Consider the following 18,918-nt stretch of genomic DNA (forward strand, 5'->3'; position numbering starts at 1 on the left):
AAAACAAAGTTTCTCAGTGAAACACCTCACATTACAAATTCAAACTTCACTGGTCTTAAAGAGCAGATGGCCTTTTTCTCCAGCAATTCATCTTCACATTGAAACTAAAATATAATAAAATAAAAATATTCTAAAACAGTAGCTTATAGGACAAGGAAATAACCCTCTTAGCTTTCAACGAATGTCAATTTTTTGGCACCTTTTGGAGAATTTTAGTGGTGCATTTATCATGAAATTTTCACACATTGTGAAGGACAGCTGCTGTGAGTTAACTAAAAATCAGCATGTTTTCTTTATACAGTGACGATATGTGCTACTGTCTTGTAGTGGGCTGCATTAATTGGGCATTCTGTATTAAACTTTTAAACATGGTCCCATTTTGGGACATGTTCAGTTGTATATACACTGGTTCAATCTATGACCACAAAGCAGTAAAATACTTAATCTGGCATAAAAAATGTAGATTTTGTTTTGTTTGTTTTTTTTCAAAAATGCTTGCTATTTTTGGTTATAAAAATTTATTATCCTTTAATTAATCTGACCTCCAAGAGTTTTATGCATTTTGCAAACATGCGAAACTTATTTATTTATTTATTATAATATGTATTTTTTCTCTCTCCTTTGCACTTGTGTCATTTGAAAGTGGTTGGCGCTTGAGAGGAGCCGAGCTAAAAATAAGCCTGACTCATCCAATTAAAAATGTTCAGGCTTTCCATTCTGACAGTCTGCAACAGGAAATGTGCAGAACAGAAAACGGCCCTGCCCCTCCTTCCCTCCCTCCCTCCCTCGATCTTTCTTTCTCTCTCTCTCTCTCCTTCTCTAACTCTCTCACACTTTCACTCAAACAACAATTCTGTTGTTTGTTCTCGTTATTGATGCGTCTTATTTGCTTCATGCATCTTATCCCCCCCCCACCCACTGTTTCTCCTTTTTTTTTTTTTTTTTTTGTGTTTTTTTTTTTTTTTTTGTTTTCCCCTGCTTTTCTTTGCTCTCTCTCTTATATACAGGACACACGGACACACACACATACATACATATATATTTAGACACACAGGACACACATACAAAGCAGAAAGAGGGGGGAAAATGGAGTATTGCAGCCCTAATCACAGTATCATGTTGAGTGGTGGGCCTTAAGTTGCCTGATTGTTGTCTGTCTCGTTTTCTGCTTTAATAGAGGCCTGATGCTGCTGTGTAGTTGACCTTTACCCTGGTGGGTTTGGATGATGTGGGAGAAGGTGTTACTTTGCCTTCTCTGTGCAGCTCAGCACAGAGCTCACCACAGAGTGCTATTTATGCAAACCAGCACATTATCATGCCATCTTTTCTACTTTTTTTTCCCCTTTGCTAAAGGGCCAAAAAGAGGGCAGATTTGCACCAATTGCTTTAGTTTTCCATGTGGCAAACAATTCAGTTGCTTAATATGTTAATATTGATGTTGTTTAATATGTTATTAATTAATTGTTGCTTGATATGTCAATTAATTGTTTAAAATTTTTGTTTTTTAAAATATTCTGCTAACTTCATTTTCAGAAATGAATGCACAGAATGGCTATGTACAGAAAAACATTTAAAAGGGGAAATTTTATTTATTTAATTACTTTATTTATTTATTTATTTATTTATATATAAAATACATGTGCCTATGTCCAGCAACATTACAAACAATGGCAGGTAATTTGTTGTAAAAGTACAAAAATTTAGTTTAATTTAGGTTAATTGGCAGCAGGTCAGTTGATGGGTTGATTAAAAAAGAAAGTTTCACAGATGCTGAGTCGTTCAGAATTATAGAAGAGGATGGGTTCACTCTGAAAGACTGAGCAGGTAAATGTAGACTCATGTTTCTATAACCTGGGGATTTATTCATCTACAGTACATAATGTAATTGAAAGGTTTAGAGAATCCATTGAAATCTCTATGCAAGCGTCAATGCCCAAAAACATTATTGGCTGGCTGTGACCTTTAGACCCTCAGGTGGCATTGCAATAAAAAACAAACAAGATTATGCAGTGGAAAACACTGCATGGGCTCAGTAACACTTTTCAAAACCCCTGTCTGGGAATACAGCTTGTTACTACATCCACAAATGCAAGTAAAAACACTGCATGCAAAGGAGAAATTATATATAAACTGGGTATGTCCAGTTAAAGAGACTCAAGAAAGTGCACAGAGCCTCAAATAATTATTGCCCAGTGGAGCATGACTGGGTCATTTTAAGTGTTATATTGTCTCCATGCTGGGTAAAAGGACAGTGAGCCAGAGGGTTCTATGTATCTTTGCAGTTTAAAGGTGAAATTTGATTTTGTATTAAAAATAGCATTGAACCTTGTTTTCCATTTGTCACTTTATAACATGGAAGTCAAATGACCAAAATGTTCATGGTTCCTGTTGACTGATGTTCTAAATTCAGCCACAGCTATGCTGGAACCGAGAAACCCTGCAACACCCCCAGTAAATTCAGGCGGGCTAACTGGCTTGCGCTAAAGTTCAAAGAATCTGGAACAGAACTAGTTTAAGATGTGAAATTTATTTGGTTGAAAAGGGCTAAGTGAGATTGTGGGAGAGGGGATGCCACGTTATCTGCTTTGTATGACTAACGCATCACCGGGGAACAAACTCACTAGTGGGGACCAAGATAACACTTATACCTAGTGCTTGACAATAATTCAGTATGTTCAAAATATATTGTGAAAGAAAATGCTTCAGTAACAAAGATATTTTAATCCCATTTCCTATAATTCTGAATACATAATTTTTAGGGTCTGTCACTGATTGACATTCATTTCAGGGCACTGTTGTCGCTTCAGTGTTTCCTCTAGGAATGTTTTCAGCAGCAACAGTGGCAATTCACACTTTCTCCTCCTCCTCCCACTCCCAGTTTAATGTGAATAAGACACGGCGTATACGGTGTGTGACAGGTATTTTAAAAGACATGCCATTTACTGTTGTGTCCCTTTCACCAGAGATGTTTTTAAAATTGTCACTAGAGTTGGACGGTCTAACAGTAATACAGTATACCATGGTATCTCAAAAAGAGGGCAGTGTTAAAAATTGAAATGTGGTGTGTGTCAAATTTCTGTTCTGTGTCAAAAGCAGCCACAGAGAGGGGGCGCTCTGGGAGCACACAGACTGGTGATGTCACACTCTGGAAAAAGGCGGGGGAAAAACACAAGCCCAGTAGCCCACTGCAGTTGTGTGTTCAGCGCTGACTTCAGGTTACATGAAAGAGGAAGGAAGCTGAAAAGAGACAAAATACTCAGGAGACTCTTTGCTCAACTTTGTGCTCACAGATATGAGGCTTTGCCCTCTAAATATGTGTGATTTGAACCGAGGTTTGCTGGAAAATCACCTGTGCTGTGGTGTGCTAGACCACAAGTGACAGTTAGCTGGCCAGCTACGCTTCTAAACAGCATAGAACCACATTATTTCACTTTTTTTCATACTAATTATTAGCTCTCTCAGAAACAGGCTTTTATTGCCAACACGTGTGTGGATGTGCACTGAGGGTCGGTGTTGGGCTGAATTGTACCTTCACTCGAACCCATTACTCAAATTTGTGCTCACAGATATGAGGCTCAGCGCTGCCTGAGAGTGCACCCACCTCATGGTTATAATATATACAGTGTTTGTGTTTTGAGATGGTATGACAGACTCTTGTGCTTTTTAGTGAATTTCTTCTTAAAATATATGGTTTTATAGAAGGGTGTTTTATAGACTTGGCAGATTGATTTTTCACATGTTTGAGGCTACAGACATCTGTTATGGTGGGGCAGTCCTGAATACCATCTTTAGGATTTTGGAGCTTTGTTCTCATAATTTGGCAAATATTAAAATATTCTCTGTGTGTTGTGGGGGTGTCATTCAGAAAATCTGCGTCTAACACCTGCTTTAAAATCCAGAGTCTGTGCCTACTAATTCACTCCCTAACTTGCACATACACTGTGTGGCTAAGGGCACAGAGTACACGAGTTAACCAGAGCTTCGTGGAGCTGGTCTGGTCTAATTCAAGGTATAAAGCTGACAAAATGAACTGTAGCTTTGCCACACTTTTGTTGTAAGTAGATTGTTGTAGGGTGTTAGGCGCTCTTAGGTTTCATTCTGGATTTTATGTTAATGAGGCTGAATATGGGTAGAGTGCTGGGGGCCAGAGCGTTTTTTAAGGAAAGGGCTGAGGCAGCATTCCCCCGCTGCTTTTTTTCCATCTCCCATTACTTTGCAAAGTCCATGTAAAGAAAGCCCAGTTTCAGCTTCTTACTACATGTAAGCAAGGGCTAGAAGCAGACATGAGTAATTTGGATTTTACTGCAAAAATGGCAAAGTGGAAACGAGAAAAACAAACTCAGACTGACCCCACAAAAATACTCTTAAGCCCAGAAGGACTAAATCTAGAGGCATGAATGGAGAAAACGTTTAACTGAAGGAAAATGTTGTGGCCGGTCTTCGCATCATTAGAGTCCTAAAACACTGTTTAACAGTGCCGTGCCAACAGTGCTGGGAGCCGCCGTGAGCACCTGCTTTTTTTCCACCTATAGTCTATTAAAGCGTATATTAAATTGAACTCTCCATGTTTTTATTTTTTAAAAATACTTATTTCCCCAAAATTGTATATGTTCTGGAATGTATAATTGTGTTTAAAACATTCAGTTTAAGGCAAATTATTTGTATTCGCTATATAATATTTGGTAATTATTTTAGAATAACTTGGTGTAATATTCAAGCAAGACATTCATAGGATTTATAGGTGGTACTTGGATGTTTTGCTTTGGTAATAGGTGGTACTTAGTATAAAAAGTTTTAGAACCACTGATATAGACTAACCCTCAGTGACCTGCTACAAAACACACACAAAAAAAAAATAATGGAAAACCCTATAAACTGAACAGTGACCTGGGTAAAAGATCTCTGAGTTGTTTAAATGTAAATGTATGTTACACGCAATTGCCTACACTACAAATCCTTTTGATCCATGTTAAAGGCCAGGATTTTAAAATGACTGACTGCGATAACACTGTACCTAACTAGTCAAGTGCATTAGTTGAAATTGCTATAGTGTCATTCCAACAGCAACATGAATCCATTGTTTGTATTTGAATACAAAGTTGGTCCCCTCCAAAAGCAGCTTCCAGTCTTCCGGGAAGGCTTTCTACTTTCTATAGGGCTTTTTGAGTGAGTCTTGGTGTATGATGGGGGTTCTTTCAGACCAAACCTGCCAAAATGCAAAAACTTAAGGCTTCGCTTCTCTGGAACTAAGGGGCCTAGGAGAATACCTGAAATAAAACCACATAGCATTATCCTTCTTCCAACAAACTTTGCACAATGCAGTCAGTCAGGTAATGTTCTGGCATTTACCTAACTCAGATGGTCGCTCAAACTTCCAAATAGATAAGTGATATGTCATTCCACAATGTTTCCACTGCTCCAGCATTCAGCTTGTATGCTGCTGCTCAGCTATGGAAACCCAGGCCATACAGATTTTGTGCAGCTTTTAATGCCAGAGCAGGCTTGAAATCTCTTTGCTACCCCACTTTGTAACTTTGTAGCCTACAACTTAATTGCTGATTTTCTGTGGTTTCTAAACACTTACACTTTTCAGTAATACCACGCACAGTTTATTGTAGAATTCACAAACTGACTTGTTGCAACTGTGGCAGCATATTACAAAATCACATTCAAATTCGCTTACATTTTTAGAATTAACTAATCTTTCACAAGTGTTTGAAAAGGCAGACTGCATTGCTAGGTGAAAGATTTATAGCCTTCTGTGCCCAGTAAATGCCAGTAAAAGTAGAAAATAAAATGTTATAAAATGAAAATATACTGTACTGGGCCTTGCTGCACTACATCTGTTTATTACTATTAGTTTTGTTTTCATGTTTAATTATTTACTTGATTTTATTTTCAGGCTATCAGATGCAGTTAAGTGTGAAAAACCACAGGTTTCATACAGAACATTGTGACCACCTCCAAGCAGTTATGTTATAGAAATCACGGGTGTGTCATTTCCTGTTAATGTGTGTGAAAATTCTAATCAGCCTAGTGGTAAATGCCATTAAGTTTATTATTATATATTTATATTTATATATATATATATATATATATATATATATATATTTTATTTTATTTTTTCATATATATATATGAAAAAGTTGATTTATTTCAGTAATTCTATTCAAAAACTGAAACGTGTATATTATACTCATTCAATACACACAGACTGATATATTTCAAGTATTTATTTCTTTTAATTTGATTATTATAACTGACAAGTAATGAAAACCCCAAATTCAGTATCTCAGAAAATCAGAATATTACTTAAGACCAATACAAAAAGAGGATTTTTAGAAATGCTGGCCAACTGAAAAGTAAGAGCATGTACAGCACTCAATACTTAGTTGGGGCTCCTTTTGCCTGAATTACTGCAGCAATGCAGCGTGGCATGGAGTCTATCAGTCTGTGGGACTGCTCAGGTGTTATGAGAGCCCAGGTTGCTCTGACAGTGGCCTTCAGCTCTTCTGCATTGTTGGGTCTGGCGTATTGCATCTTCCTCTTCACAGTACCCCATACATTTTCAATGGGGTTAAGGTCAGGCGAGTTTGCTGGCCAATTAAGAACAGGGATACCATGGTCCTTAAACCAGGTACTGTTAGCTTTGGCACTGGGTGCAGGTGCCAAGTCCTGTTGGGAATTGAAATCTGCATCTCCATAAAGTTGGCCAGCAGGAGAAGCATGACGTGTTCTAACTTCCTGGTAGACGGCTGTGTTGACCTTGGCCCTCAGAAACCACAGTGGACCAACACCTGTAGATGACATGGCACCCCAAACTATCACTGACTGTTAAACATTAAACTGGACCTCAAGCAATGTGGATTCTGTGCCTCTCTTCTTCCTCCAGACTCTGGGGCCTTGATTTCCAAAGGAAATTCAAATTTTACTTTCATCAGAGAACAAAACGTTGGATCACTCAGCAGCAGTCCAGTCCGTTTTGGAAGCGAGACGCTTCTGATGCTGTCTCTTGTTCAAGGGTGGCTTGACACAAGGAATGCGACGCTGAAACCCATGTTTTGCATATGTCTGTGCATGGTGGTTCTTGAAGCGCTGACTCCAGCTGCAGTCCAGTCTTTGTGAATCTCCCCCACACATTTTTGTGAATGGGTATTATTTCACAATCCTCTCCTGGGTGTGGTTATCCCTACTGCTTGTACACTTTACTACCACATCTTTTCTTTCCTTTCTCCTCTCTATTAATGTGCTTGGACACAGCTCCACAAGCAGTCAGCCTCTTTACAATGACCTTTTGTGTCTTACCCTGCTTGTGTAAGGTGTCAGTGATCGTCTTTTGGACAACTGTCAAGTCAGCAGTCTTCCCCATGATTGTGTAGTCTACAGAACTAGACTGAGAGACAATTTAAAGGCCTTTGCATGTGTTTTGAGTTAATTATCTGATTAGAGTGTGGCACCAGGTGTCTTCAACATTGAACCTTTTCACAATATTCTAATTTTCTAAGATTCTGAATTTGGGGGTTTATATTAGTTGTCAGTTATAAACATCAAATTAAAAGAAATAAAAACTTGAAATACATCAATCTGTGTGTAATGAATGAGTATAATATACAAGTTTCACATTTTAAGTGTGTGTGTGAGAAAAGAAAAGGCATGCTTGTCCTTAAACTAATGTAGTTGTTAGGTGACACAAGTGATTTGAAAATGTCAGATGTTCTAACCCACATCACTTATAAACTATAAAATATTTTAAGAATACATGCTTAATTATGCCTATACTGTTTATTAGATTCTTGATAAAGTATATAGGTAACTAACATAAATATATTACACTTCTTATTTATATGCAGTATTTTTTGCGATTTGTTACTATTTTTTTCTTTTGAGTCAGAATGAACTTTCTGTTCATTGTTGTGTTTGTTTTCTTTATTTTGTTTATTTTTCCCCACCATGTTCACATTGTAACAAAGAGAATGTGAAGTACACGAGTTCATGAGTTTGACTGAAACAGATTCATGTAAATTAAAGGAAACAGGAAACGAATTGAGAGATTATCAATTCTACAATATTTTATTGTATAGTATACTTTACAATTGGTGCATCATATATGAAGAGCAGGGATTTTTAATTAAAATTTACAGAGGTCAATCTGCTACTATTTTCCTCACAGTAAAGATCCAGTAAAAACAATTGTGCTTGGTCTCATAATGACATTGCTTTCTTCGTCTTTACAAGTTCAGTTTTCTGCATCTTTTATTTTTTATTTTATTTTTTTTTTGTGAGCTAGGCATGTAGGATAAGAGATTGGCTCTTTTTAGAAAAGATGTTGCCATATTAACCTTTTAATCACACTTGTTGTTTCTTATCATAGCTGTCTTGGGGGGAAAAATAGGCTTCATGAATATTAATTATTCTCATTTAATTAATTAAAGTTGGTCGTGTGTGTGTGTATGTACATATGTGTGTGTATATATATATATATATATATATATATAATTTTTTTTTTATTTTTTTTTTTTTTTTTTTTTTTTTTTTTTTTTTGGTACAGCAGTGAGTAATGTTTATTTATTTGAGCAGGGTCTGTCAGTTGATAGCTAGTAAACAGTTTTTAATGACATGATAGTTAAAGACACTGTACATGGTTTTTAGTCCAATACAATTTTTGTAGACGCGTAAGGGAGTGGACAGTGTATCTGGCACATACTATGGGCATGAATGTGTGGTTGGACATATGAAGGGCATACGTTTTTGTGATTTGTGTTTGAGTTTAAATATAAAATGCAGTTCTCCAGAATTGTATACACTATATGTAGGTTAATAACAATAGAAAACTGCCATTGGCTGCTTTGGCCTAAATTTCAACTAACAAAATAAGTAAATGTAATGGTTATTTGCAGTTATGAATTGCAATTAGTGATTGTAGCAGTCTTGTGCCTGTTTTTACATAAAGGTTTACATGATTAACAGCAGTACAGTAAAAATGTTGTTTTGAAAGAGGGGATTGGTACATTCCTTAACTGTGTTCAGACATCTACCCAAACATCATTGCAATGGGTTTTCCTGCCGAGCGACTTGAAGGAGTCTACAGAAATAACATAGACGATGTAGTCCGGTGCGTATACACAAATATCAACAGCTACAAATTTAGTGGACACCTGCTAATACAAATTATTTGTTTAAATAAGGATTATTATCTGCTTCAGAAAATGTGCTGCTGTATGAACTAGATTAAATGTTGGAACAATGCTGAATGATTAGTTCTGGATCACAAACTCCAATCCATCATTATTGACTGGGGGCTTTATACCCTTCTCTGGGCATTAAGCATGGTAAACTGGGACTCGTATGTAGCTGATCCACAGTGATCCTTTTCATTTCATGCTTGTGTATAGAGTTTATATAGAGTCTCTATAAACGATGGAGCATACCATGTAATTAGCTGTAAAATTAACCCAAAATCCAAACTTGAGACTTGTGTTGGGTATCATCTGCTGAGTCATTGTATTAAGCAGTCATTTTCTCAGCTGAACAATAACATTTGACGTTATGATGTTTGTTAAAGGCTTAATTTTATTTTAATTTTGTTGTTGCAGGTTTTTGGATTCCAAACACAGAAACCATTACAAAATCTATAACCTGTGAGTATGTGTGTGTGAGTGTATATTTATTATTTTCTTTTGCTTGTACTGTGCTCCTCACACAAATTAAACCCATAGTCTCTGTTTTTGTGGCACTCGGCAGTCTGGCAACACTTTTTAATATTAAAAATAAAATATGAAAATGAGAAATCTATCTTTGTTTTGTCATATCGCCATGGATATTGTTATCATGAAAATAGCCTAAAATATTGTGATATTATTTTAGGGCCATATCACCCACAGACATTTGCTGTATATTCAGTTTTTATCTTTAATATTTTGATAAATATCGAGATCAATCAATATAGGAAAAGTTATAACATTTTTAGTCATCAGAATGATGAACACTTTAAGTCTGTTGTTAAAATGTTGATTTTTGGGGCTATCAAAAATGTAATGGGTAAATGCTGACTGATCAATGGATTAGGAACACCTAGCTTAAATCTACACTGATTGTCCATTTTATTAGCTACTGTCTCTGACTTTACATGTACAAAGTGGACCAGTGAGGTAGTTGTCAGAGTAGAGAGTGAGTGGACACCTTTCAGCACCCACCTCCCCTCGTTTTTATTGATAATAACCAGCAGATCAGAAATACAGGGATGATATTCAAGTGAAATTGCACCCCTTAAAGCACCAATAAAGAGTAATGCACACTGTTGAAGGCAATTGTTCTTTCCTATGAGTTTAGCCAATACAGAAGATACCTTCCAAAAAGTAATCAATGACAGACAATCACAAACCTTATGTTTTAAAGCGCCAAGTACACTGACATAACTCACAGCTAGGACTTTGAATCTAAATCATGTCAGTGTCACTGCAGAGCTGAGAATCCACCAGATTAAACTATACCTGCTCTGTGGTGGTCCTAACCATTGAAGAGCAGGGTGAAATGGGGAAAAACTATGCAGAGATACAGGTGGACTAAAGTCTGTAATAAGTAGGTGTTCCCAATCCAGTCATCATTCAGTGGATGCCTAAATTCATAATTCAGGAAAAATTCAGGTAGGCAAAAAAGAAAAGAAAAATAGAAATTTGTTGTGTTCCAAAATACTAACATATTACTTATAGAAGGGAAAGTGTAGTTTTGTTTCAAGTTTATGTAATTTTAAATGTGTTTCAGATGTGCAGAACGACACTATGATGCGGCCAAATTCAACTGTAGGGGTGAGTATTGTTCACTTTAGGCCTTACTAAAAATGCAAATGTTCTTAGTACTGCATAAAGTGCAAAACTTTTTGGGAGCACAGTGGGCTTACTGTGAGGTCCCAGCCCACATGGGCATCTGTCAGCTGTTACTGGCCTGATCAGTCCACTCTCTCTTTCAGTATGTTGGGCCACTACCTTACTGGGAAAGCGAAAAAATAAAAAGTTTGGATTTGCATGTCTCAGAGGAAGCATGTGCTTCTTACCCTCCCGGTGTTGATGGTACTGTGTGTGATAGTGTGTTATGCTAATAGCTTTTGTGGATTGAAACGACAAATGACTGTGTGGAAAAACAAAAAAGGTTTACCATTTCTCTATCACACACTGTAGTAATTACTACTAAATATTTCACAAAATTCTGAGATATGGTTTAGTTACAGAAATTTGTTTATTTGGAAATATTCAAAACTTTGTTCCACCTCGTTTTACCCCGTTTTGTTGTCATTTTAACACTCATAGCCAAATTGCATGCAAATGGAATGGTCAGCCTGCATAATTTAAATAACGTACAGGTAAAGTTGGCCTAATGTTAGGGGAGAAAAGTCTAGATCAACTGCTGGGTGAATGACAACCTTAGTGAAATTTGTCTGGAAAGGTCACATGCATGTTGTCTCTATGTCTACTGTGTGTTGTCACTCAGTGGCTCAATACCCATTTGAAGACCACAACCCCCCTCAGCTGGAGTTGATTAAACCTTTCTGCGAGGATCTTGATCAGTGGCTCTCGGAGGACGAGAACCATGTTGCGGCCATCCACTGCAAAGCGGGCAAAGGACGCACGGGGGTCATGATCTGTGCCTATTTGTTGCATCGTGGGAAGTTTATGGAGGCGCAGGAGGCTCTTGATTTCTACGGAGAAGTTAGGACCAGGGATAAAAAGGTAGGTAAATACCAAACTGCTGGAATTTATGTGAAGAAGTATGGAATATTTAGCTTTACATGTTCAAGGGCAGTAGATCTCAGCCTGTTGGCTGTGGAGGTACACTATTCTTTGTGGTTTTTTGAAACCACAAACTTTTGGGCCAATACAATAAACGATAAATAGCACCTTGGAGTATCCAGAACCATTATTAATAACTGATCATTTTATTATTCTTTTTTTTTTTTTTTTTTTGTAAACTGCAAATTGACATTACATTAAGGCAAAACATACTTTTTATAACAGGTTGTCACAAGTCAAGCATTTTCTTCAGCATTTGTACATTTCTGTACTTAATTTTATCATTAGTTGTAATTTATTTTTATCAAAGATTTTCTGCTGGTTCTGCATAAATGGTTTATAGAGGGGTGCTAATTAGTGCAGCACTGGGTTTGATTTGGAGAGTGAGGGAGAGAGCAGCATAAATCAGCTCAGAGCACGAGAGAGTGTTTGAGAGTGCATAGATCCTCTTCTGCAGCTATACCTTCGTAATGTCTCTCTCTTCGTAAATGCTCAAAGGTCCCAATGTATTTTACTGCTTCAGTGCTGCCATCCCAGAATTGTAACTAAACTTTGCCAAGTGCAAATGTCCCTGACATTTGGACTTGCTGCTGATAGCATTCTGCTTGGTCCATTTAGTCTTTGGTCCAGAGCACACGGCATCCAGTTCTTTCAAAATAAATGTGGAATACTGATTCATCTGACTGAAATACACATTTCCATCTCAGATGCTTCCCATCCCATAGAAATTGATGTTGTTTCTGGACAGTTAACATAAAGTTTTTGTTTTGCACAGTAAAGTTTTAAGTGGTGTTTGTGAATGTAAATATTATATTGTAGTGCTTATTACAGGTTTGCCAAACAAAACCCTTGCCCACATGATTATATCAGCTACTGATGAATGATTCAGTGCCATCTGAGTGCTTAAATCTCACGTTAGCTCAGGCGTGTGCCATTGCCTTTGATGACTCCTGTTTTTTTTTAATCGTGTAAAGATATTATGCAATATAGATGAACAAGGTTTACCTGGGCACAGTTCACTTCAACTTGGGCACGATACATATCAGTTGAGCGCTAATCATACTTGAGATGTCCGTGCTGCTATTCTCACTGTAAACACACATAGCAGCAAAAGGGACCCTCTGGGTCTACTTATAGACATATAACAACAAGCGACTGTTAGAACGCTGTCTACTTAAACCGTTATTCATGGAATCAGTGCCTATCTAGGTAGCTCACTAGGTTTTGGGACAGACCAAATATGTACTGCTGAAGAGCAGGGTTTGCTTGAAGTGTTTTGCAACTAGTTGCCTCTGTAAAAACAATCTTATATGTGCCGTTTTGAATAAAGGAAAATGCCTGTGCAGCATTATCGATAAATGTATTAGGTGTGTGAGAGTGCCAAAAGTCATTGCCGCACAGTCCTGAAATCCATGAAGCCGTGAAAAAATGGCCTTTATTCAAAATAGAAAACCACAGTCAGATGATGTAAGTGTGCTTAGGTCCATACTGTCTGCAATTAAATAAATCAGAGAAAATGTAATACTGCATTTTTTTTATTTGCATTTTCCATACTGTATCTGGTTATAGTATTGTTTGGATGAATTAAATGCAAACACAACATATACCTGATTGATTTAGGCTGAGCTCACTACCTGATTTTGCAAATGGCTGGTATTACTGATACAACTAGTTATATGTTTGTAAATGAAGTGCAAGTAAATGTAAATTATTTACTTCTTAGCAAGCAAAATAATGTTAATGTAACATGTTACTAAATGGTGCTGCATTTATATAATTTTTCCCCCCTCCACTTTCAGGGTGTGACGATCCCCAGTCAGCGCAGGTATGTGTATTATTACAGCTACCTGCTGAAGAACCAACTGGAATACAAGCCTGTCGCCTTACTCTTCCACAAAATGGTATTTGAGACACTGCCCATGTTCAGTGGAGGCACCTGCAGTAAGTACAAATGTTTTGACTAGCTGAATTTCGATTGTATTTAAAAAGTTGTGTGGAAAAATGAGATGTCTGTGGCCCATTCTCAATTAAACCCTTCTTCACTTCCCTTTTCTACTTCCACTTATTGCTTGGGTTGAGCACACTTCTCTTTTGAGCTTTGATGCTGGTAGACATAATGTAATATGTTCCATTTGAAGGGATGCTTCAGTGAAACTGAATGAATCTACACTGTAAAATGAAAGTTCTCAAGATAATCATTTATTGTTATTGTTGCCTCATTTCATAAACAACCTTCCAGTTAAAATCTGCAATTTATTCTTATCACCCTAGACTAAATCATGACATGAGTACAGTGTCCAGTATTGACTTTGTTGCCAGAAGTGATGCTAGTGTAAATTAAAATTTTAGTGTATGCACAAATAGGCCAATCCAGAAAAGCTCTTCTGTGAATTTCAAATTAAAACTGCATACTAACAAGGAGTTTATTGGCTGCAGCTTTTCCACTTGTTTAGGTTTTAATCCAGTAATAAAAAAAAATTTGACCAGTCAAGCATACACATCATAATTGACACACACACACACACACACACACACACATATATATATATATATAAAAGGCAGATTTCTTTTGTCAATTTATTTTTATCAGCCCCCCCCCCTTTCCCCCACAAAGGTAGTTAATACAGCCTGTACTGCATTATGTTATATATATATATATATATATATATATACACACACAGGTCATGGCACAGACGCACCAGTGAAGTGAAAGTAGTGTTTTCTCATACACACACATGGCAAGTTAAACAGGAAATATTTAATGTACTTTGATATACATATATAGAATAATATTTATATATATGTATTAATTGTATATTCTAGTTGGATCATTGAAACATCAATTACACAGAATAATACACTGAAGAATATATATATATATATATATTTTCACAAATTTTTCCATTAAAAATTGTATTTGTAAGCCAAATTTGTGATTCTTGTGCATCTAAGAAACGTAGTGTTTAATTTTCATTAACTGAGATGGAGGAGTCTTGGGGATGTAAGAAGGGTTGAAATATAGACAACAATTCTGGCTTAAAAAAAAATGAACGTGTATACTTGATGGAATTGTTTGCTGTTTCATCCTGTGTTCATTGGAATGTCAATTCATTTTTATTCCATAGAATGATGTTTGTGATAGATATAACGGTCAGCAATGCCTATGTTGTACCCACTGCCTTTCTTTTGGGCTGTGGATTGTGTTTCTCTGTTTTACCCTGTATTCAGCTCTGTCCCTAATGGCCTAACACTTGTCTGTTTCTCTTTCCCTCTGCTCCTACCTCCTACCTCCTGAGGGCTCTCTTCTGAATTACATACAAACCACTCACACATTTATGAATCCATACATTCATAGCCTTTTGAACTGTATACTAGGTCTGACCAGTATATTAAGTTTTTTTTTGTTGTTGTTGTTGTTGTTTAAGGAGTGTATTGTGCAGTTTCCCCACATAATATTTATGTAAGTTATATTTATGTGGGCAGGATGTGATTTTTATACACAGGCAGCTCTAACACAGACTCCTAATAAGGCCTGATGGACACTCAAAGTCGTTTCAACTGATAAATTATGAAGAGCTTGTATCAAGCACCAGAAGTAGTTATTCATGATGGGGAAAATGCAAGAATTTGACTGAGAAAGGGCAGCAGAAAAAGCTTGTAAGAACCACCTGCAGTCAGGACAGACAGTGATTTCCTGTTCGTAATACTATTTTTTTCCCCATATTTAGCTGTTTTTTGTAAATATATCAATAGTGCACAAACAGAACTGTGTAAAATACAACAATCACTTCTCACAAGCATGTGAGGCTGAAGTCAGCTTTTAATTTGCCAGTGTCCCATTCCACCTTAAATGATGTGGCAGGTGCCAGTATGTTCCTGCCACACCATTTTAAGATGGAAATGGAAAAACTGATTTGATACACTTGGTCTGGGAGGAGCAAGATTTGTATTTTGTTCAGATTTGTGGGTGCTGTATGTGTCCATTAGGGATGGCCATAAATTGTTAATGTTACATTTAATAAAGAAGCTTAATGTGAATGTTTTGTTGCTCGGTTAATACACAGGACAATGAAAGAGAACCACACCACAGTCATAGTGGAGTACCTTGGTACAGAGGTTGACCCAACGATTTTTCACCTCCTGCCCTTCAGATTTTGTTTCCCATTGTGATCACATGACTAAAAACAACTTAGTGTTCCCACTGTAGTAATTTCAAACATACACATTTAACCTTTAAATACAGATACACTGGTCAGGCCCTATATTAAGCCTATGTGAACCTAAAGAAATGTGCACATGCATCCGAACTGTTCACTCTGTAATACCAAACACCCTTTATTCATTTACATCAACATTTTGACCTCTTATCATCAACAGAGTGTACTCATTGAAACATTGCTGTGTGCAGATACATTTCTGTATTTTTCATTGCAAATCATGAATCAGCTCTAGATTTTATTTTATAAATACAATATTTATGGAGTGTGCAGCAGAGATCTGAGCTGCTGTCCAAAAATTCTAGTGAGTGTCCCAAGTGTTCTGGTGTGTTGTGTGAGGATTTTGGAGCTCTCAGCTAAGCTGCTGCTGCTGGCATGTTTAACCTCCTTCTCTCTCTCTAAGGGGACAGTACTGTTAAAAACAGGAGTGAGGTGAACCCCCAGGGCTTCAAGAAAGGAAACTGGCACTGGGGTAAAGCTGCATTCCTTTATTACTGTGACATTGAACCAAGCAAACCAAAACCAATCTACCTCCCATATCCCTCAACCTTTCAGTAGGGTGCCCTCTATCAGCTCAGTGTAGAAAGTACAGATCTCTGCAAGTGTTTCATTAGAATGAGGAAAAAGCATGAATGATAGCACTCAACAGATCAATGTTTCTTTCATTGGTTTGAAACTAAAATCTGTTTTATCAAGGATTATTCTTGGAACATTGGATAGTAGACCACTACTTGTTTTTACAAGTAGATTCAATAGGTTATACATTTGTTTAATTGCATTGCCAATTAAAAATAATGAAGCCAAATGGGAGTATATTAAAATATGTAAATAATTAATATATTCATATTTAAGCAGGAATTTAGCATGACCATGCCTAAACCACAGAGGGAAAAAAAAGCTCAAATGGACTGTGGAACTAAATTTTATAGTAATGTATACACAGAGCTACACTCAAATTTTTGAATTAAACTTAGTTGCACTCAGACATTCCTAATTTATGAATACATAACTATGTAACTTCTCTCTACATTTAACACTGGTAGAGCTCTTAGGGTTTTTTATTTGTTTTTGTTTCCCCCACCCCAATGTTCAGAAAAGGGCCCTATGTACGCTTGCCTGCCTGACTGTACACGTGCATGCTATGGGGTTGAGTGGGCTTTTTTTCCTCTGTCCCACCCTTTTCCTTACAATTGACTTGTCCCTTCTGGTGATGTCAGAGGTGGGGGTGGAGCTTTGTGGTTCTTCTGAGTTTACTCTAGTAATTACTTTGCTCTCACTTCAGCTTTTCCCAACTTCAACTATTTTTTCTTGGTCATGTTTATTTTTCTGTTCTTATTTTCTTCCTCCTCAACCCCTCACACTCTCTCTCTCTCTCTCCTCAGACCCTCAGTTTGTTGTCTACCAGTTAAAGGTGAAGATCCACACGTCAAACCCGGCTCACACGCGGAGGGAAGACAAGCACATGTTCTTTGAATTCCCTCAGCCTCTTCCTGTTTGTGGAGACATCAAAGTGGAGTTCTTTCACAAACAGAATAAAATGATGAAGAAGGTTAGTGAACTCTTAAGTATAGACTCTTAATATATTTGGGTTAAAGAAAACAAGAGCAAAGAGAAACTTGCCAGACCGCCTTTAGCCATATAGCCATTCAAAAAGCAAAAAAAAAAAAAAACATGCAGATGTAATTTTCTTGCCAGAAAGTCAGTAACAGTGAGATGTGTCCGTGTATTTGTGTCATTATAGGGACAGACACAATGACTTTATTTATTAAATATATAGTAGACAACAAACGGCTGTGTCACAGAAATGTTCTCCAAACATAAAGAAGAGACTATGATAAATGTTACCTCAACAGCGTTCAGCACATTTCTGTTCGAGGCTCTGATAAAACACTGAGCTGCACAGCGGTGGATGGTGGACCTACAGCGCGGAAGCGGAGCGAATGTGCCCCAATTCAGCTCTCAACACTTTGAACCATTCAACATTTTTTTTTTTAGTTCCCAAAAAGAGTACTTGTCCAGGGAAAAGAGGACCCCTGATAACCGCTGAACAGTTTCAAATATAGTTCACGAACTGAAATGTGAAATATTGCTGAACTAACAACAGACAGCATAGTGGCGCCGCATTATATTCTGTCTGTGAAATACGGCTGTATTAACAGTTCCTGCTCGCGCATGCACGTTTCAACGTTGTGAGTCATTCAGTAAGCGCATATGCCTCTTTTAGGCAGCCCGACAGGCGGTCTGGCAAAAAAAAAACGAACAAAAAAATAAAACCAACATTTTTTGCCACATTTGAATTGCAATTTTATTGAAAGTAACAATAATCATTATTTTTTGTGGGCTGGAACTAGGGTTGCCAACCAGCCTGTAATAGACAGAATCATCACATATTTGGACACTAAAAGATGCATTCGGTTTTGAACTGATACAGGACGTGTTTTGTTTCATATTTTTGAGGTCACACTGTTATTGCAATGGTTTGAGACAGAAGCATGCAGCTCTTTCTCAGCCGGAGCATTGGGCAGATACTCCATGGATCCTAAACGGAGAACACGCTTCTCATTGGTCACTGTTATTTAGCCAATGGAGTCATAGTGTCTCTCCTACAGGGGGATATTTTGTTACAGTGCTGAGAGCAGATAGGACTTATGTTAGCACCATGTCCCCATTTTTTTTTTTTTTTTTTTTTTTTTTTTTTTTTTTTTTTTGAATATATGAAAATTTCTGGTAGCAGTCATCCTTTCCAAATATACTGTTGTGTTTGTATTGGTCTCTCTGACCTCGACATCAAAAAATAAAAGAAATTAAAATCATGATCTTTCTCCATGTTTTATGGAAAATGTATCATATCGTGGTGCAAAAAAGCAATATGTATTGTGAAATTATTGTATCATTGCACCCCTAGTTAACAAAAAATA

The 18,918-nt window shown here is 37.0% G+C and overlaps 1 protein-coding gene across 2 annotated transcripts in view; it reads left to right on the forward strand.

The window, feature by feature from the left end:
- ptena (phosphatase and tensin homolog A) overlaps nt 1-18,918 on the forward strand; it is a 32,210-nt gene that overhangs the window by 10,174 nt on the left and 3,118 nt on the right. Inside the window, exons 2-8 of one of the 2 annotated variants that reach the window (XM_066670799.1) lie at nt 9,028-9,112; nt 9,594-9,638; nt 10,762-10,805; nt 11,485-11,723; nt 13,583-13,724; nt 16,404-16,472; nt 17,383-17,549. In XM_066670799.1, coding sequence (XP_066526896.1) covers nt 9,028-9,112; nt 9,594-9,638; nt 10,762-10,805; nt 11,485-11,723; nt 13,583-13,724; nt 16,404-16,472; nt 17,383-17,549 — 791 coding nt within the window. The remainder of the gene's footprint in view (nt 1-9,027; nt 9,113-9,593; nt 9,639-10,761; nt 10,806-11,484; nt 11,724-13,582; nt 13,725-16,403; nt 16,473-17,382; nt 17,550-18,918) is intronic. The other variant, XM_066670807.1, reaches the window with a different exon arrangement.

The sequence above is a fragment of the Hoplias malabaricus genome, chromosome 1 (assembly GCF_029633855.1).
Source record: "Hoplias malabaricus isolate fHopMal1 chromosome 1, fHopMal1.hap1, whole genome shotgun sequence".
NCBI lineage: Eukaryota > Metazoa > Chordata > Actinopteri > Characiformes > Erythrinidae > Hoplias > Hoplias malabaricus.